Below are 21,521 nucleotides of genomic sequence, written 5' to 3' on the forward strand. Positions count from 1 at the left end.
CATATTCTGGGCTATTCTCACTGAGTCAGACAGCCACATGCCCATCCTTGGTGGTCAATGTTGTAGAGCACCCACCTCTCTACCCTCCACATCACCCACCCCTGCACCCCACACCACTTCCAACCGTCACCTGTTACACTGACAGCGCTTAAAAACTCAATTTATCAATGTGCCAATAGTAGTGCAGTATATTGCAATATATCGTTCCTTTTCCCCCTGTATTGTGATACATATCGTATTTCCAGATTTGCATTGCCAGTACAAACCCCTGGTATATACATTATATTGCCAAAAGTATTCGCTCACCCATTCAAGTAATTGATAACATATACATATAGTACATATATAACAGATATATATGTATATGGTATTTCTATTTTTTATTTTTTTTGCTTTTTTCGATTTGTATTCTTTCTTTAGGAGGCATCACGCTCATATTTATCGACAATTTATTTCCATGGTCATCATGCGTTTCCTGTTCTCACCACCATTCCTACCACTCACTCTCTTAGGACTCATCACTATTATGAAGAATAATGCACAAAATAAATATAAAAAAAGTACGTAAACAACGGTACACGATACGGAAGACTCGCGGGAGAAGCGTATGGAAGTCGACGAACACGTGAAGTGAATGAGTGAGGTGGCGTGGGCTGCTCCGAGTGCTCGGCCACCTAGCCTCGGTGTCTGTAAGCGTACTCGTATCTCAAATCTTTACTTGTATCTCAAAGCATCTTGGAATTGTATCTTGGAAAACTCGTGTATGTCGGGACGCCCGTATTTCAAGGTATTACTGTATATATATGTATATACCGTGTATATATATGTATATACCGTATATATATTTATATACACCATGTATATGTGGTAAGGCCCTATTTTTTGTTATTAGCTGGCAAGGGCAAAATGTAACAAAATGGAAAACCTCCAGAAAAATGTCTATTGATCTTTACAGTGAAATTACTTTGGCCTATTGTGGGCTGAAAAGAAAACACAACTTTTTTTTTTACTATTTTAGTTTTCTGTTGTTTATTTTTTCCAGACTATTTCAAGATGAAGGCGACCTCCTGCCCCAACTGACGCCCACAGCGTTCAACGGAAGAAGTAGTCTCAACCTGGTAACATACGAATGGCCCAGGGGAGCCACCAGATTGACATTCAGGTTTTGCATGACCTGTGCCAAAAGTTTCCTGAGGTCCCAGAGGGTGTTGTCTCTCAGTGTGTACTGCAGGTAGGCACGTGAAAATGCTTGTGTGAGCAAATATCAGAGAGTGACTCCTTTTTCTTGTTGTTGATATTTCTTGATATTTCCAACAACAGTGATACCTTGTGACCCGAGATATACTGTGTATATATATATAACAAAAAGAACTAATTGATTCATTTCATATATATATGTGTATATATATGTATGTGTATATATGTATGTATATATGTATGTGTATATATGTATGTGTATATATGTATGTGTATATATATGTAGATATATATATATATATGTGTGTGTTAGATATGTGCATCTTGTGCATATTCCACATAGCTGCCGACATGAATGCTGTTTGTTTTAATGACAATGGTGTCCTTGATTTAATGACCAGCACGTGCAGTCATGCTAAATTCAAAGAAATCTTAAAGTTTAAGACGCACATCCTTAAGATAAATGGTAGATACAGCTTTCTAAGTAGGAGAGGGAATGAAATACTATCTGTGAAAGTGAAAAAAAACAACATTTATGTGGGCAGCTGTGTGGAATAAAAGAAGCAAACAATGCACACATCTTTTGGGATTTTCAGAAACCAGCTCGGGGGGGGGGGCACCAGGTAGCCCTAGCAAAGGTGCCCATGGAGTAGGTCCTATTATTACTACATCATTCAGGAAGTGGATATCAAATAGGTATCTCTTTGTTTCAGTACCCTTGAAGTAGATCTCAGTTTCAAAAAGGTTGGAGACCTTTAAAGCCCTTTGTTTTAGTGCATATGGTGGCAGGTTTCGTTTCAGTTCATCTGGCCTACATGCTAGGCAACGTAATAACGTAATAAAATTAAACAGTAAAAATATAGCAAAAAACTTGTATAAAAAACAGGACGTTGCTGTAAAGTTTGTGCTCTTGTGTTTGGTGAAAGTTGTGAAAGTCTTGTGCGCTCCTGCGCTGTGCCCGGCTTTCGTATGTGGTCCGTCCGCCTTGGCTCCTCTGTTCACCCTCCTCTCTCCTTGGTCCCGGCTCCTACTAATATAAGGAGAGGCTGGATTACTCCGATTGCGCTCACCTGCGCCACTCCCGAGCTCTCCCTCTTGCAGCTGAATGCTAACCTGCGCTACGGGGGTTGATAATGGCGCGGGGAAGGTTCGTAAAGGGCAAATATATACGTAAATAAACGAATAACTATCTCGCCCCTACTTTGCGGATTTTCCCTTTATGCGGTGGGTCGAGGAACGCAGCTACCCGCGATAGGAGAGGGATCACTGTAATGTGAAATTTGCATATAGATAGCAATAGATAAACCTGTAGTGTAACTTTGTCTGTTTGGCCATCAAGAATGGTGGTAAATAAATGTTTACATTTACTCCGTACCATATGGCAGAGATGGGCGAACTCTGTGTCTCAAAGAGGTTTAAAATTTGACAGGGAAGCATGTCCGTATAAGAATGAAGGAAATTAACGACAATTGAAACACCAAAACTTTTATTAAAGCTAGTTACATTTAAATGTAGTGTGAAGAGAGTTGTTGATTTTTTTTTTTTTTTTTGTTTTTGCCAGTAAATCAAAGTTTGGTGCGAGTTTGGTTATGGAATTCTTACACATTCTCAGTAACTGTAGGTAGTGCCTAACGACATCAACATCGTCAGTGCCATCTAGCGCGGGCAAACTTTTTGACTCGCCGGCCACAAGGGGTCCTAAAATTTGAGGTCGGTTTAGGAGCAGATCCATGGAGCATTTGATTGAACTCAAATAAATGACATGGAAAAGTCAGTCAGTAAAGGTTAAAATGCCATCTGTTGGGGGAATGCGTGCATTGCAGGAGAAAGGCAGACATAATTTTTTGCTTTTAATCTGAAAGAAACACATATATACATTTTTTTTTTTCTCTTTTCTCTTTCCTTTAGAACAATAACAACTTAGACGCCTGCTGTGAATATTTGTCCCAGATCAGTCCTGGTTACCTGTACAGCGAGGAAGAAAACTTGAGCTTTTCTGACGACCCCAGTTTCACCAGGCTTCGCAATCACATGACCCAGCTGAACTTGGGCCTGCAGTCTCAGAATGTGCCTGTTGCCCCTGTTCGGGACAGCCTGAGAATAAATGGCAGCCGGACGTTGGCTCACAGCCAGAGTGATGGGCCCCTCCAGAGAGGCCAGCGGGCAAATAGCGGTGACTTTTTTTAGCAAGAGCCCCAATCAGCCCCAGTTCAGGTGCCCTCGAGCCTTAATGTATTCGGTGTGATCGAACCTACGCGCAAACCACACCCGTCGCAGCATCTTGGACATCCCGGCGTCAAAGGAGCTACTATGAGTGCCAATCAGACACCTCGCTACAACCCCTTTACAGTTACGCTTGCCCCAAATATACAAACAGTTCGAAACGCCCCCACCTCTTTGCACATACATGGTAGGCCCCAGTCGGGTCTCGGCAGTCCACAGGGTAACTCCATCTATATCAAGCCCTACGTTAGCCAGCCTGGTGCCACTCGGCTAAACCAGCAGCAGGGAAGCAGAACTCAGTACAGCCCCACATCCCAGCCCCAGCAGCAGACCTACCTGTTCTCCCACCCTTCCTCTCTATCCAGTTCCTGGTCTGGCCCTCAGCATGCCTATCCTTTACATACCTCACAGCACCAGACCCAGGGCCATCAGACCTCCCAAGTCTACATGCCCATCAGCTCTCCTACAAATCCCCAACCCCCCTCGGTTATGCCTCCTGGGGGTCAGGCCTTGACGCCGGCTGCCGCTTCGTGCTCGTCCTCATGTTCCACCTCTTCTCTCATGCCCTCGTCTACCATCAGTCAGTACAACATCCAGAACATTTCCACGGGCCCACGAAAGAATCAGATCGAGATCAAACTTGAATCTCCCCAGAGAAGTAATTCCTCAACAACGGCTGTGCTGCGAACAAGCAGTGGGCCTCGTTCCTCCACATCCTCTTCCTGTCCGTCCTCAGCTTCTTCCTCGGCCAGCGTGGCTACCGTCCCCACTACCCCACTGTCAATTGGGTGCCCAGGCCAGCCAACTGTTTACATCTCCGCTAGCCCGCCTAATGCTGCTACTACACCTGCTGAAGATGCCATCGTGGCCTCGAGTGGCCCCCGCTCTCAACCCAAGTTTTACATTTCTGCCAATGCCTCTAGTGACTACAGTGGGGGCAGGAACCATCCTACAGTCTACATCTCAGCCAACCCTCCCTTGCAAGGGCCTTCTGGGTCCAGAAACATTGGTGGCCAAGTGAGCATGGGCCCTGCCTACATCCATCATCATCCACCAAAGTCTCGTGCGTCCGTAGGAGGGGGAAGCACGGCTTCGTCCCCTCGAGTGGTAGTGACTCAGCCCAATACCAAATACACTTTTAAAATCACTGTGTCTCCAAATAAGCCCCCGGCGGTCTCTCCTGGAGTAGTGTCTCCTACGTTTGAGCCCAACAACCTCCTCAGTCTGCCAGCGGATCACCATTTTGTGGAGCCAGATCCACTCCATTTCTCAGATCCGCTCTCCCCGCACAGGGACAAGTCAAGTGAGCCACGCAGACTCAGCATAAGCTCTGAGGATGCGGCATACACACAAGGTGAGTGTTGTTCAAACTTGATTTCAGATTCTTAAAAAAAACAAAACCCAATTTGGACGTGATGGTAAACCGACGACGCAGGCATTTCAAACTTGATTTCAGATTCTTAAAAGAAAAAAAACCCAATTTGGACGTGATGGTAAACCGTCCGCCATGAGGTTGCCCTTGATCTTGAGAGTGGCGTGGGAGTTATATATCTCAGCCATGAGAAGGGTGTACATTTTGGGACACATCATCAGTAGAGTACCTTCGAATCATCGGGTGTTTCGGCCTTTGAACACTAGACACCCTCGTCAAAGGTGGCCAGCTACAGGGTGATCAAGCCCAGAGTTGCCTGTTGTTCTTTGAACCTAACGTGGTATAAATGAGACCGCCTAAAACACATGACTAGCATCAGGAAACGTTAAGAAAAAGGCTTATTTTTTTCTTATTGATTCCTAATAGACCGACATTTTACCTCGACCGTTAGCCGTTAGCTGCCTGTTGTCATCTCGTAAAAATAGCTAACATCGTTGTATATTGGTGGTTTTTTTAGATTTCAAGAGACTTAGAAATTGCTAAAAAAAAAAAAACAGGGTGAAGTTTTCTCTTTTCTATTCCTTGTTTTCTTATCTTATTTACAAAAAAATATTTTTGTCAACAAAGTAACACCACGTGTTAAATGATATACTACAAGTGGCGTCAACTGAGCTTTTGTCTGCGAGTGGTTGTGGCAGTGATTCAGCCTTGGTTACACTTCCCCCGTGTGGTAAAACCCTGAAATACTTTCACGTAATAATAATAATTAAGTACACCTATTATTATTTTTGTAATTATTAAAATATGCTCAATATATTAGGTAATCATGATTTATATTTGTATACAAAGTTTATAATTATAATTTATTTATAATTATATAAAAATAAATTAGAATTAGTGTAAAATTAAAATCACACAGGGCTTTGTGAGCAAGAAAACTTCTAATCCCTTTTCTTTTTTTTTTTAGTCTTACTTTACTTTGACTTCAAAGCAGCACTTTAACCATAGTTGATGATTGATTAACGATTATTTAATTAATAATACATTATAATACATATATTAATATATACATATATTAATTATATAAATTATATACATTTTATAAATACATTTTTTTAAAATAAATTTTTAAAAATTAAATAATATAAAAATAATTAAAATAATAATATTTTTTAATCAATTTTTTATCAATAATTTATATAAATAAATTATATATATACATATATATTAATTATATAAATGATAATACATTCTATCATCATAATTATTGATGATACAATGGATCTGATCATATATCGGCGTGTGGCGTGAATTTCTTTTTAGCTAAATTCTTAATTGTTCTTTTCTTGATTTGTATTTGTTTTTTGGAGATGTATAACAGGGTTAGAATTCCAATGACCTTATATGTCTTTAGCACGTTAAAAGAACATTAGTAGTTGCTGACGATGGTGTACTTCTGCGTTTTCAAGCATTGTTGGTCCACCAAAAAGCACGCATGGACAGGCTGTGGCACGAGCTGGAGCTGAAAAAGAAAAAGCTGGAGAAGTTAAAGGAGGAGGTGAACGAGATGGAGAACGACCTGACCAGGAGACGACTGGAAAGATCCAACTCGGCCTCTCAAATTCCTTCTGTGAGCTCCTTTGAATCAAGCATTTAGGCAACTGTGTTCAGCACGGCACTTAGCCCAGACTAGCTAACGCTTAGATTTTGGATACATTTCATCTGTTATACCTTTTTTTTTGTTTATTATAGTTTGTTTAGTTCAACAACAAAGATACGTACTGTAAAGGAGTACTCCTCAAATAGTGGGGGTGGGGGGGTGTGTGCAATATGGCACGTTGTACATAAGTGTACTATACTGTAAAGCAGTACTCCTCAAATAGTGGGGGAGAGGGTGGAGGGGGTGTGTAATATGGCACGTTGTACATAAGTGTACTACTGTAATGCTTGAATAATAACAGTCCTCCAGTCACTAGGTGGCAGCACCTCAGGTAAAAATATACGTTATCAATAATATTTCAATTTGCGGGGGTGTGGGTCGAAGAGGGCGTGAAAACATTTCTGTCCCCAAGGGGGCGGCGTGACAGAAAAGAAAAGTAAATCCAGCTAACACTGGGGTCGCTACACCAACTGAATGTAAAGTAGGCTTTTGCAAAATTGTATTGCGTGCGATTAATTAAAATCGATCGCCTGGGAATATTTGGAACTTTGTGATTATTACAATTAGTGCGACTTTATTAGCGTTGCCAACTGTCCCTTGAAAAACCGAAAAAAGAACCGAGAATCAAAAATAGCCTGTAAATTGTCAATGGAATTGACAATTGATTGGAGTTGGCAAGGCTAGCTGAGATGATGATGATCGTATTTTGTGTGCAAAGCACTCTCATCAGCACCATCAAACGTGCATGTTAGCGCTCGTTTAATCCCTTGAAACACGTAGCCGTAGTTGTATCGTTGCTGTGCGAACGCACCTTGAACGCATAAAGTTGAGACATTTTTGGTCTCTGAATTTCTAACATTTAGTTACGGCTCATGTACTGACACTTGTTTTCTCCTTGCTTGGCAGATTGAGGAAATGAAGCAGTTGCGATGCAAAAACCGATTACTGCAGATCGACATCGATTGCCTGACTAAAGAAATCGATCTTTTTCAAACAAGAGGTAGGTCTGTCTCACTTCATTGGTATTTCAGTTGATGTCAATTCTATGCTATACAAACAGATGTAATAATCTTAACATGAACTTAAGTCCTATATTCAAACCCGCAATGGGGAAATCTACAGTTTTGACAGCAGCACAGCACAGTACAGTACAGTACAGGCTATAAAGAGTAAAGTGGAGCGTTGTGCTGTCGTAATAAGAAAAGACAAGATGTCTCTAACTGTCCAGTCAGCAGGTGGAGTTACTTTGATATGTTGCAGTTCAAAGAATGAATGACTGAATGACTAAGATCGAATGGTTGTACATACTGTATTATGGAGATATTGATCCATCTATCCATCCTTCTATCATCCATCCATCCATCCTTTTATCTATTCATCCATCCATCCATCTATCTATCTATCCATCCATCCATCCTTCTATCATCCATCCCTCTGTCCATTCATCATCCATCCCTCTATCCGTCCATCCATCTATCATCCATCCATCCATCATCTATCTATCCATCCATACTTCTATCATCCATCCATTCATCCATCTATCCATCTGTCCATCCATCATCCATCCTTTTATCCGTCCCTCTGTCCATCCATTCATCCATCCATCTATCATCCATCCATCATCGTCCCTCTGTCCATCCATCTATCTATTCATCCCTCCTCTGTCCATTCATCATCCATCCTTCTACCATCTCTCATCCATCCATCCGTCTAGCCATCTATCTATCTATCCATCCATAATTCTATCATCCATCCATTCATCCATCTATCCATCTGTCCATCCATCATCCATCCTTTTATCCGTCCCTCTGTCCATCCATTCATCCATCCATCTATCATCCATCCATCATCCGTCCCTCTGTCCATCCATCATCCATCCGTCCATCGTTTTATCATCCATCCATCTATCCATCATCGTCCCTCTGTCCATCCATCTATCTATTCATCCATCTCTCTGTCCATTCATCATCCATCCATCTATCATCCATCCATTCATCCATCTATCTATTCATCCATCCCTCTGTTCATTCATCATCCATCCTTCTACCATCTATCATCCATCCCTCTATCCGTCTATCCATCCATCATCTATCTATCTATCTATCATTTATCTATCTATCCATCCATACTTCTATCATCCATCCATTCATCCATCTATCTATCCATCCATCCTGTCCCTCTGTCCATCCATCCTTCTACCATCTATCATCTGTCCCTCCATCCGTCCACCCATCCATCCATGCCATGTTGACCATATTATTGTTTAATCCATGAGGTGGTGCTACTTATACAGTCTGAATGCACAGTGGGCGACAGTGGCCAGGAGAAACTACCGTCGGTACCATTGCACATTAGATGGAAAATCAAGTCAACATAACAAACATTTATCATTGCAGTCTCTAAAGCTTTGATAATTTCCCCTGAACTCTCACATTTATGTTTTCTTTTTTTAATTATTATTATTATTATTATTGCAGGACCTCGCTTTAATCCTAGTGCAATTCATAATTTCTATGACAACATTGGATTCCTTGGTCCTGTTCCCCCCAAACCCAAAGGTACTTTGTTTGTTGGTAAGTATTGTAATATTTGTATTTATTACCAATTTATATGGAATTCAATACCATATTTTCGGGACTATAGGTCACACTTTTTTGTCATCATTTGGCTCGGTTTTGTGACTTATGTGAAATTATAATATTTATATAATATACGAGTATAAGTTGCACCTGTTTGTTATTTTCACACTGACGGCCACTAGAGGGCACTCTAGCTGGCTGTTGTACCAGCATCTGCTGCTACTGTACCACTGAACATTTACATGTTCGTTATTTTCATGCTGACAGACACTAGAGGGCACTCTAGGCTTGTGTATCAGTAACTGCTAATCCTGTACCACTGAAAATTTACATTTGGTATTTTCAGACTGAAAGCCGCTAGAGGGCGCTCTAGCTGGCTGGTGTAACTTATATAGGTCGCTCCAGAGTATATGTGTTTTTCTTCTTCATACATACTTACTGTATAATCCGGAGCGACTTGTAGTGCGGAAAATACGGCATATAGTCCCCTAGCATGACTGAAGTTGTAAACGTTTTTGTACTCTCATATATTTTTCCTTCACCTATCTATTAATCTCCTCAACTTTTTTTAACTTATTTTTCCCCCCCCCTTGTCCTCGTTCTCCTCACGCTTCACGCCAGACTCGGGCGGAAAGCAGTTGAAGCCCGCTGTTGCAGACCAGGAGGAGGAGGACGGTACGCAATGGAGCTGCACAGCCTGCACCTTCCTCAACCACCCAGCCCTCAACCGCTGTGAAGAGTGCGAGTTCCCGCGGCACTTCTGAGCCAAAAAAACAGGCCCTTTTCGTGCCCCGCTTGCCCCTCTTTATCCTCTGTTCACCCCAACTCTCAAGGCCATGCTTTGGTGCAGTCATTGTGCGTTAATTTTTTTTTTTTTTTTTTCCCCCCCGCCCCTTTTGTTTCCTCTTGAGTTTTCTCCTTAGTATGCTGTCCACTGTAGGTTTTACTGGACAGTGTTTACAACTTGTGCCTCCTCCTGAAGGCTGCCAAAGTCAAATAATACCTCACCAGAAGGACTGAGATTGCGTGGTGGGGGTCTGCCTTTTTTTTTTTTTTTTTTTTTTAATAAAAAAAATGCCCCCCAGGGGCACCCCTATATGACAACATTGGATTCCTTGGTCCTGTTCCCCCCAAACCCAAAGGTACTTTGTTTGTTGGTAAGTATTGTAATATTTGTATTTATTACCAATTTATATGGAATTCAATACCATATTTTCGGGACTTTAGGTCACACTTTTTTGTCATCATTTGGCTCGGTTTTGTGACTTATGTGAAATTATATATTTATATAACATACGAGTACAAGTTGCACCTGTTTGTTATTTTCACACTGACGGCCACTAGAGGGCACTCTAGATGGCTGTTGTACCAGCATCTGCTGCTACTGTACCACTGAACATTTACATGTTCGTTATTTTCATGCTGACAGACACTAGAGGGCACTCTAGGCTTGTGTACCAGTAACTGCTACTCCTGTACCACTGAAAATTTACGTTTGGTATTTTCAGACTGAAAGCCGCTAGAGGGCGCTCTAGCTGGCTGGTGTAACTTATATAGGTCGCTCCAGAGTATATGTGTTTTTCTTCTTCATACATACTTACTGTATAATCCGGAGCGACTTGTAGTGCGGAAAATACGGCATATAGTCCCCTAGCATGACTGAAGTTGTAAACGTTTTTGTACTCTCATATATTTTTCCTTCACCTATCTATTAATCTCCTCAACTTTTTTTAACTTATTTTTCCCCCCCCCTTGTCCTCGTTCTCCTCACGCTTCACGCCAGACTCGGGCGGAAAGCAGTTGAAGCCCGCTGTTGCAGACCAGGAGGAGGAGGACGGTACGCAATGGAGCTGCACAGCCTGCACCTTCCTCAACCACCCAGCCCTCAACCGCTGTGAAGAGTGCGAGTTCCCGCGGCACTTCTGAGCCAAAAAAACAGGCCCTTTTCGTGCCCCGCTTGCCCCTCTTTATCCTCTGTTCACCCCAACTCTCAAGGCCATGCTTTGGTGCAGTCATTGTGCGTTAATTTTTTTTTTTTTTTTTTCCCCCCCGCCCCTTTTGTTTCCTCTTGAGTTTTCTCCTTAGTATGCTGTCCACTGTAGGTTTTACTGGACAGTGTTTACAACTTGTGCCTCCTCCTGAAGGCTGCCAAAGTCAAATAATACCTCACCAGAAGGACTGAGATTGCGTGGTGGGGGTCTGCCTTTTTTTTTTTTTTTTTTGTTAAATAAAAAAAACTGCTCCACAGGTGACACTCTAGACCAGCGTTACCTCACTGCTTCCACTTACAGTATTACAAGGGTGGCCCAGCATTGTGACGGTACACAAACACACGCGGGTTCCTCTGTGTTTTTTTTTTTTTTTTTTTCCTTCCTTCTTTTGTGGTGGTGTAGGTGTGGGATTTCTGATTCTTGTTAAGCCTATGCTTAACACCTAATGTTGAGAAAAAAAAAACTAACAGACTACGCCTGGAATTTTACATTTGTCAAAGCAGGAACCTGCTTTCCCGGTCTTCTGCCCCTCCCCCCCTACCCCATCTTGTCACTTGTGATAGGTTGCATGTCTGTGTACAGAGGCAGAAACTCCCCATGAGCTTTTTTACTGTACATATTTTCGAATGTGCATTAAGAGTTGTCTTCCTCTTCACACTATGAATCACTTGTATTTCTTGTAAGTATACCTTTATAGACTTTAATAACTGTTTGTGATTTTTTTTTTTCTCTCTCTCTCCCTCTTTTAAACAAAAATGAGTGCCATGCTCCCATTGGAAGCTTTTAATGTGATATTTGTACGAGCTGAGGCTTTACAGAAGGAGAGGAACAAAACATTCATTATAAAAACACCTGCCGGCTCAGTTTTTTTTTTTTCCTGCTTTTGTCATGGCTATGGTTTCTGCAAAGGACTTGCAGATGAAGCGGGGAGTTTATTATTTTGTAGTAATTTTTTTTTTTTCTATGCTTTTCTACAAGGACACCAAATCTGTTCACTGTTTTGTGGCTGTTTGGAGAGTAAAGAATGGGTCAAAAAAAAAAAAAATGGGCAAAACACATTGCTGGGTTATGACAACTGGAATGCAGGATGTGACGTTTTGGGAGGAAAAAAGGACACCCTATTGCAAAGAGGAATTGTATCTCCCGAGACAACTGGTGTGTTACGCAGATCCATAACACAAGTTAAGGTCAAAATTCTTACACTTTATGGTTGTTACAAAGACATTTTAAAAAGTCATCAGCGTAAAAGGAAACAAAGAAATAATGATTTAGGGTCAAAATGAGCACAGTTATCAGAGATGTCCGATAACGTCGGCTGACTGATATTAGCATAATTATGTAATATTGGTAAGAATCGTTATCAGTTTTTTTTTTTTCTCCGATAATGAAACCCCAAGAATGCAATGCCAGATATGCTGGAATCACTTTAAAAAAAAAATTGATTTTGTACGAACAGTGCTACTTTGTGGAATGCCTTTAGTCTGGCATCGCAGTAAAAGTAGATCATGTGCTAATTCCATGACAGTAAGTATGTGATGTGACCTAAAAATAGTTTGGGGGGAGAAATGGCTGCATGTATCAGTATCGGTTGATATATCGGTAATTACGTGTTTGGACAATATCGGCATTTTGGATATCGGCAAAAAGCTAATATCGGACATCCCTTACTCACCCTCTTAAGTCTGTTGTGACCTAAAAAGGATGTTTCTAAAGTTTACTTGGCAATACTTTACCTTAACCGTGGTTAATTCCTCTTAGATCTATTGAATATGTATTGGTTATCAATTTTGTGAAGTGCCATTTCTATAAAATAAACCTTGCTCTTGTGTAACCAATTTGAAATTATAAAATGGTTGTCTCAAGTACATAAACACCCCCCCCCAATCCAAGAGAGAAATTAGTTATCTGCACCACGGTATGAAGAGACAGGTTATTCATGTTTTGCTAAATAGAAAGAAATATTTGGACATCCAAGGTTTTTTTTTTTAGCTGGTAAGACCGTCGTTGTAATAAGTTATTTGTAAAAATAAAAATAAAAAAAATCTATTCTCAAAGTTTGTGTGTTTATGGTGTTACACGTAAAAGTCTTCCGCCGCTAGACTGGAGGACAGGAAGGCTACTTTTCAGCTAGCTCTTGAGTCGTGTTGAGAGCTTTACTGCTGTGGAACAACAGACTGTCTTTCATTTTATGACTGTTTCTCAAACGTTAAATCAGAGAAAAAATATATAACGTACTTCCAAAAGAAGTAAACATTTATACCGAATATACCATCAGGAAACTGCAGGTACTAAGTTGGCTGACCACAGGAGGTCGTCTTGGGACACTACTATTAAACACGAATTTGTATATACAGTATATATATGTATATATGCATATATGTGTGTGTGTGTGTGTGTATATATATATGTACATATATCTGCATATATACTGTATATACAAATTTGTGTTTAATATATGTATCTATATGTATATATGTGTATATATGTGTATATATATATATATATACATATACAGGGGTTGGACAATGAAACTGAAACTCCTGGTGACCAAAGGTTTGGCTATAGCAGCCCAGCACTGTATATTGACCCTGTAGAGCTCCTGACGGACACTTTTGGTAGAAACAGGAGAGTTAAGGTGCACATTTAATTCTGCAGTGAGTTGGGCAGCTGTTTTTTTTTTTTTCAATGTTTTATAGATACAATTCAGGTTAGCACCTGGACATCCCTTTCAGACAGCTTCCTCTTGTGTCCACAGGTATACAAAGATAGCAAGTCTTTGTGACGTCAGCAAGTCATCGCTGGTCGTCTTGCTGGTGCGAGGCAAGACACGCCTCTTTTGAACTCTAGTATGTCACCCATTATGTTGTGTGCATTGCAATATTTGAGCAAAACTGTGCTATTGCTCTGCTAATTGAACCTTCACACTCTGCTCTTACTGGTGCAATGTGCAATCAATGAAGATTGGCCACTAGGCTGGTCGAATTTAGCCATGAAACCTCAAACATTGTCAATCCCCTGTAATATATATATATATATATATATATATATATGTATATGTATATATATACATATACATATATATATATATATATATATATACATATATATACACAAACATATATATACAGTGGTATGAAAAAGTTTGGGGTTTGTGCACCCCTGACAAATTTCCATTATTTTCATTTAAAAATCATGGTGTTTGGATCAGCAACTTCATTCTGATTTATCCAAAAAACTGATGGACACTAATATTTCAGAAGTCAAACTAGGTTTATTGGACTAACAGAAGATGTGCATTATGCATCAAAACAAAATTACACAGGTGCAAAAATGTGGCCACCCCAACAGAAATATTTAGTAGATCCTCCTTTTACCAAAATAACAGCTTCTAAACGTTTTCTATAACGTCCAATGAGTTTCTGGATTCTGGGTGGAGGTATTTTGGACCATTCCTCCTTACAAAACATCTCCAGTTCAGTTAAGTTTGATGGTTGCCGAGCACGGACAGCCCGCTTTAAAACAGACCACAGATTTTTAATGATATTCAGGTCTGGGGACTGGTTGCTCCTTTGCATGAATGCCAGAGTAGATTTTGAGCGTAACTTCAACTTCGTGACTGGATTGTTGGACATTATTTTCAAGAACCTGCTGATATTGAGTGGAATCCATGCGACCCTCAACTTTAACAAGATTCCCAAGTACCAGGACTGACCCCACAGCCCCACAGCATGATCCTCCACCAAATTTTACTGTGGGTAGCAAGTGCTTTTCTTGGAATGCTGTGTTCTTTCTTATATATATATATACATAATACATACATAAATATATTCATATATATATATATATATACACACACACACACATATACATACATATATGTGTGTATATGTATATACATGCGTATATATACATGAATGTATGTATATATATATACACACGTGTATGTTTGTGTGTATATAAGTGTATATATGTGTGTATATATACATGAATGTATGTATATACAGTATATACACACGTGTATGTTTGTGTGTATATAAGTGTATATATGTATATGTATGTATATATATCCACACCTATACACATGTGTATGTATATGTGGATATAAGTACAGTATGTATATATATATATGTATGCATATGTATGTGTGCATATATGTATGTATATATATCCACACCTATACACATGTGTATGTATGTGTATATAAGTACAGTATGTATATATGTATGCATATGTATGCGTGTATGTATATATATACATATATACAGATACATATATATATACACATATACATATATACATATACACATATATAAAAGTCAAAGGTGGGTTACAGTTTTAGACTGGTATTATTAAAGATGAGCACTTTGTCATTTCATATTTAATTTTTTTTATTTGCAAAAGTAATGCAGAATAAGTTCTGTAGCATTTTCCACAAATTCTTATATGCGGAAAATGCAATCCAAAACTTAAAAAAACAAAAAAAATGACAAAAGAAAAACAATATTAACAGACTGTGGTCACATGTACATGTGGTAATCTTCATACTAATCTATCTTAGTACCTCAGTACATGTTTGATGTGATGATTTTGGTCACCTAATCTTTCGACGCCTTCCTTTTAGGAACACATTTAAAAGCATGATTTGCATCAGTGAATGTGTAACAAAGGGCTAATTCACACAATCCCCGATTTATCGCAAACACGGCCCGGTGGCTTTTGTTATCCGTTTGAAAATATTGTATATTTGACGTCTTATCTGTGTCTACTCTTCTCTTTGTCTTTTGACCCTTTCCAGTGAGGGCTGCGACTCCTGTCCCTGCGGCGGTGGACGCTGCCTTCATCGCATCTCTCCGTCTTGTGTTTGTCGTAGTGCTTGCTAGCTTTGTGCTCCCTGTGTTTAGAAGGGTTCGTTGTCCGGCTGTGCTGGCTCTGGTTAACGTCCTGGATAAAAAAAAAAAAAACAATATTAGCAATGACACGCACGTTTAAATATTTAACATCATCACACCTTTGTTGATGTACCTCATCGTTACATGTGCGAAGCACCTAGCATGTTAGCAGCGTTTCAGACTGTTGCTAGATGCAGCATCTTAAAAGGTTCTTCGTGATGTTCCAGCTCACAACAGGTAGGATATATATTAGCTTTGTGCTAGTGCGTAGCTCTTTACTTCAAGCCTGCATTCTTTAGAGATGCTAACTCAAAATGGCTAGGCCGTCTGGAGCAAGTGAACACATCTGTAACTTGCCAAAAAATAAAGATAAATAGGCACTGTTTGGATAAAAAAGCATTTATTAAATTAAAACTGAAAAAAAAAAATATATATATTTGTGTGAATATATCCTATGTTACAACGTGGACACCTGCGGCTTATAGAGAAGTGCGGCCCATATATGTAAAAAAAAAAAAAAATCTTTTTAAATTTAGTGGGTGCAGCTTATATTCACGTGCGCTCAATAGTCCGGAATTTGAGGTAACTGCTGGGAGGTTTCTGGTATTTCACTGTATATTTTGTTTGTCAGCACCTGTTCTACCCAAACTTTTGAGCTTTTTTTTTTTTTTTAAGACGATGACGACGACAGGATGTACACAAAAAGCACACATTCAAATCTTTAGATAACAGAAGAAAAACAAATGGACAAGATACCTTGGATTTTTTGGACTGTTCACTGTCGCGATCACTGGAGCGACGGCGACTCTTTTTCTTGTTCTTTTTCTTTAAAAAACTCTGGCTGGACTCCTCTTCCTCGTCCTCCTCCTCCTCAATAAGCAGGTCATACTTGTAACTTCGAAAAATTAAGGAATTAAATATCCTCAATGATTACGTTAACACCAGCCCACACCCTTGGCCTATTTTCCCCAACAATGACCTGGACGCATAAGGATACTCTTGTTTATGCTTCACTTGATCTTTGATGGCCAGCTTGCACCGGTTCTCTAAATCCTTCTCGTAGGCTTTGAAGTCATCTTTGGTATATTTTCCACCTAGGGGTCAATGTCATTTATTATTTTCATCTTTTCATACTAAAGTTTTTTTAAAAAAATCTATATTGCTCTTTTAATATCCCTAGAAAAACACCACAAATATTAGCAGATTTGAAACTATTCAACGTACATTCTAATAAAACTCCTAAATGATCAAATCTTCTAAGGAGATACACGAGAAGCGTTTCTGAGTTTACGACTCGACGTACCTTTCCCTTTCCATCTGATTTTGGCCACCGACTGGCTAAAGTCCACGTGAATGCGTCGGTCGTCGATCAACACATTGTCCATTTTGAAATACGCCTTTTCACAGTCCTCTTCCTGCAGAGAGAACGTAATAGGAAGTGGTTTTTAAAAGAAAAAGAAACTTTATGTGAGACAACACACTCATCGCAAAAATGACAATTGGATGCAAGTACGGTAATATCTTGAGATACGAGCATAATCCGTTCCAGGGCCGAGCTCCTAACTCAAGGTGTTCGTATCTCAAATCATTTTTTCCCACAAGATAAAAAAATAAAAATAAAAAATTACTCAGTTCCAGCTCTAAAAAACTCTCTTATTAGTGCTAATAACATACTTTTTACATAGTTTTTACATACTCAAAAACTTACTCAAAAAATTATAGTATATAAAGATTTTGAATTATGAGTTCTTAGCTTCGAGACAGACGATACAGTAGCGGCTAATGGCGGCATGTGCGGAGAAGGAGGAGGGAGGGAAGAGAGTTGGCCCGTACGTAGACACTCGATTCTATACCGTACCTTACACGTACACTACGTAACTTACATAAACTTAGAATTAACTAAACCTAGCTTACGTATTTTTTTGTTTTGTTTTTGCTTTTCTCGATTTGCACCACGCTCATATTTATCGACAATTACCTGTTTTATTTCCATGGTCATCGTGCGTTTCTTCTTCTCACCACCATCCTTACCACTCACTCTCTTAAGATTCATCACTATCATGAAGAATAATGCACAATAACGCAAACACAATACGGAAGAACCGCGGGAGATGCGTACGCAAGTCGACGAACAAGTGAAGTGAACGAGTGAGGCGGCGTGGGCTGCTCCGAGTGCTTACCACCTAGCGTCGGCGTCACGAAGCATGCTCTCAAATCTTTTACTCAAAAATTAGCTTGAAGGCTTGCTCGCATCTGGGGATACTTGTATGTCGGGACGCTCGTATCTCAAGGTATTGTTATACTTATTTCATTATATATTTTGGCTCAAAGACAAACAAACAAGGAGAGAAGTCACATGCTCAGTTGGCAAATGATGGAATACAAGGTTGATAACCGGAAAAGCAGAAGTGTAGAGGTCAGAATCTTGGCGAGATAACTGGACGGAAGAGAGGCAAGGCCTGGAGCACTAGAGGTGGTTTTAAGCAGTTTTTTCTATTGTTTCTACAGTTCTGGGAGCTTTTAAATATTGCTAAAAGAATGAATAAAAGAGTGGCTAAAATTCGGCCTAGAAAAGTTCAGGACAGTGACAAAAAGTCTTTGCAAACCGCCGCCTCACTCGTTCACTTCACTAGTTCATCGATTTCCGTACGCATCTCCTGCGGTTCTTCCGTGTTGTGTTTGCGTTATCTACGTGATTTCCTCTCTATTTCGTGCGTTATTCTTCATAATAGTGATGAATCTTAAGAAGAGACTAAGTGGTAAGGATGGTAGTGAGAAGAAGAACTGCAGGATGACCATGGAAATAAAGCAGGAACTTGTTGATTGATATGAGCGTGGCGCCCGCTAAAGAAGGACCACAAATAGAAAAAAGTAAAAAAAAAAAAAAAAAAAAAAAATTTCTCTTATGTCTTATGGAAAAAAAAATGATTTGAGATACGAGCACCTCGAGTTACCAATTCTATAATTGGTTTGTATTGTGATTATACTTCTGCCTTTTTTCCTGCAATGCACACATTTCCCCTATAGATGGCGTAGAAAAGGCTCAAAAAATGTTTAGCATCTTAGCCTTTATGCATGACTTTTACATGTCATTTATCTTAGTTCACACGAGCGCTCCGTCCATCTACTCCTGACCCGACCTCCCTCACCCCCCATTTAATTTAAGGACAATTTTGGCCTGGCCTAAAACAAATGATTTATCTTACCTTTTCAAACTCAATAAAGGCGTAGCAGAGGGAGTTTCCAGTTTTCCAGTCTCTGATTATTTCACAGCTTCAAAAAAAAAAAAAAAAAAAAAAGTATTAATAATAATGTATTTAGCAAAGGCAGAATATTGTGTACAAATTAAGCCTTAAGGTTTTTTTTTTTACATAAAGTTTACATTATTTATAGTCACCTTTTTATGGCCCCAAAGCGAGAGAATATGATCTCCAGATCCTCGTCTGTGGTGACTGGGTTGAGTTTGCACACAAACAATACGTTCTCTGGAGGCTTCACTTCTGCGTCGGGAAGGTCACCCACCTGAACAAATTGTGGGACAGCATGATTAAAAGAGGAAAGAGTCAAATGCAGTAAGAAATTACGAAGTGATTTCTCCTCCTTACCATCTCCAACAGGATGGCCTGAGTCTTGGCCTCTTTTTCTTTCAGCCTCTCCTCCAGCTCTTCCGCGCCTTTTCCTTCCGTGTCGTTGATCGATTCTTCGGCACCAATTCTTCCGCTCTGGACACGGAGACATAGTGTAATGATACTTGACGTTAATAAAATTATTTGGACAAGTTTGGCGGGCCGGATTTAAAAGCCAAACGGGCCACATCCAGCCCTCGGGCCGTAGATTGCCTGGTATAGTCAGCATGTGTGTATACGAATCCACAGATATTGTTCTATGTTTTGAAGGGATACAGTGGTAAATATAAATACATAGTATGCTTGGCAATAATATGTATTCACTAAAAAAACAAAAACAGCTTATGTACAGAATTTATACAAAACAGTAAGTACTGTATATCTACCCATATATATGTATATACATATATATACATACATATATATGTATATGCATATATACGTATATACATATATACGTATATACATATATATACACATATATATTAATGCCATGAGCTTTTTTTTGGAAACTGTTGCAAATTTATTAAAAATAAGACACCTGAGAAATCACACGTACATAAGTATTCACAGCCTTTGCTCCATACTTTGTTGATGCATATGTGTGTATATGTATATACATATACATGTATATACATATATACGTATATATATATATATGTATATACGTATATATGCATATACATATATATGTATGTATATATATGTATATACGTATATATGCATATACATATATATGTATATGCATATATACGTATATACATATATACGTATATACATATATACGTATATACATATATACGTATATATATATATATGTATATACGTATATATGTATATACATGTATATGTATATACATATATATACACATATATATTAATGCCATGAGCTTTTTTTTGGAAACTGTTGCAAATTTATTAAAAATAAAACACCTGAGAAATCACACGTACATAAGTATTCACAGCCTTTGCTCCATACTTTGTTGATGCCACCTTTGACAGCAATTACAACCTCAGGTCTGGGCTCTGGCTGGCCCACTCGTGGACATCCACCGAGTTGTTCTGAAGCCACTCCTTCGATATCTTGGCTCCGTGCGTGGGGTCCTTGACCTGATGAAAGACGACACATCCGCCGTCGCCCCAGTCTGAGGTCAAGAGCACTCTGGAGCAGGTTTTCATCCAGGATGTCTGCTGTTTCTCCAAACGTAACGCCTGGCATTCACGCCAAAGAGTTTCGTTTTTTTTGTCTCATCGGAACAGAGAACTTTGTTTCTCATGGTGTGAGAGTCCTTCAGGTGCCTTTTGGCAAACTCCAGGTGGGCTGCCATGTGCCTTTTACTAAGGGCGAGCATACGCTGTACGATTTTAGCCCGTTTTTGACCCGATTTTTGAGACGCAAGACCTGGCGACGCTCGGCCCGATTTCACGTTTCGTCGGGTGTCTTTTTCCGTACAGTGTACAGGGAGTAACGAGCAGAGGTGGGACCAAGTCATTGCTTTGCAAGTCACAGGCAAGTCTCAAGTCTTTGCACTCAAGTCCGAATCAAGTCTCAAGTCCAAATAGGCAAAGTCCGAGTCGAATCCAAGTCAAGACTGAAAAGTGTCAAGTCCCAAGTCCTGCCATTTCTGTTTCGAGTCCTTTAGAGTCCTTCCACTCACTGCCACTCGTTTTTGTTGACCATCTCGTAGTTTTTAAATCCGAACAACACGATCTTTGGTATCATTTTCTCTAACCCGCGCATTGCTCGACAGCTCTTTCTCATTGGTTGTCCCGCAATTTGATTGGCCAGCGTTTTATTTGATTGGATGTTGTCCCGACAGCACATACGTGCACAATGAGAGATACACAGCGCTCCTCAATAACTTACTTTATAATCTTTGGGTTTTGGAGAAAGTATCAAGTCTTGTCGAGTCAAAGGGCTCGAGTCCAAGTGAAGTCACGAGTCATTGATGTTAAAGTCCAAGTCGAGTTCCAAGTCTCTTTA

At 39.7% G+C, this 21,521-nt stretch overlaps 2 protein-coding genes and 1 long non-coding RNA gene across 3 annotated transcripts in view; 2 read left to right on the forward strand and 1 right to left on the reverse strand.

Moving 5' to 3' along the window:
- Window positions 1–10,092, forward strand: part of tab2 (TGF-beta activated kinase 1 (MAP3K7) binding protein 2) — a 20,029-nt gene extending 9,937 nt beyond the window's left edge. Inside the window, 6 exon segments of the mRNA XM_017033872.2 lie at window positions 1,043–1,231; window positions 3,106–4,774; window positions 6,262–6,422; window positions 7,359–7,452; window positions 8,930–9,010; window positions 9,653–10,092. Of these exon segments, the coding sequence (XP_016889361.1) occupies window positions 1,130–1,231; window positions 3,106–4,774; window positions 6,262–6,422; window positions 7,359–7,452; window positions 8,930–9,010; window positions 9,653–9,795 (2,250 nt within the window). The 5' untranslated portion in view covers window positions 1,043–1,129 and the 3' untranslated portion in view covers window positions 9,796–10,092.
- A 35-nt stretch (window positions 10,093–10,127) lies between these two features.
- On the forward strand, window positions 10,128–13,076 carry LOC112487226 (uncharacterized). Its single transcript, XR_003050130.1, has 2 exons — window positions 10,128–10,188; window positions 10,815–13,076. It is a non-coding gene; the product is annotated as an uncharacterized LOC112487226 (long non-coding RNA).
- Window positions 13,077–15,321: 2,245 nt separating this feature from the next.
- Window positions 15,322–21,521, reverse strand: part of ppil4 (peptidylprolyl isomerase (cyclophilin)-like 4) — a 9,653-nt gene continuing 3,453 nt past the window's right edge. The window contains exons 7-13 of the mRNA XM_008312615.3: window positions 19,517–19,633; window positions 19,309–19,433; window positions 19,118–19,184; window positions 17,215–17,326; window positions 16,909–17,005; window positions 16,668–16,806; window positions 15,322–15,963 (exon numbers count right to left, since the gene is read on the reverse strand). Coding sequence (XP_008310837.1) covers window positions 15,775–15,963; window positions 16,668–16,806; window positions 16,909–17,005; window positions 17,215–17,326; window positions 19,118–19,184; window positions 19,309–19,433; window positions 19,517–19,633 — 846 coding nt within the window. The 3' untranslated portion in view covers window positions 15,322–15,774. The remainder of the gene's footprint in view (window positions 15,964–16,667; window positions 16,807–16,908; window positions 17,006–17,214; window positions 17,327–19,117; window positions 19,185–19,308; window positions 19,434–19,516; window positions 19,634–21,521) is intronic.

The sequence above is a fragment of the Cynoglossus semilaevis genome, chromosome 7, assembly GCF_000523025.1.
Source record: "Cynoglossus semilaevis isolate Cse_v1.0 chromosome 7, Cse_v1.0, whole genome shotgun sequence".
Lineage (NCBI taxonomy): Eukaryota > Metazoa > Chordata > Actinopteri > Pleuronectiformes > Cynoglossidae > Cynoglossus > Cynoglossus semilaevis.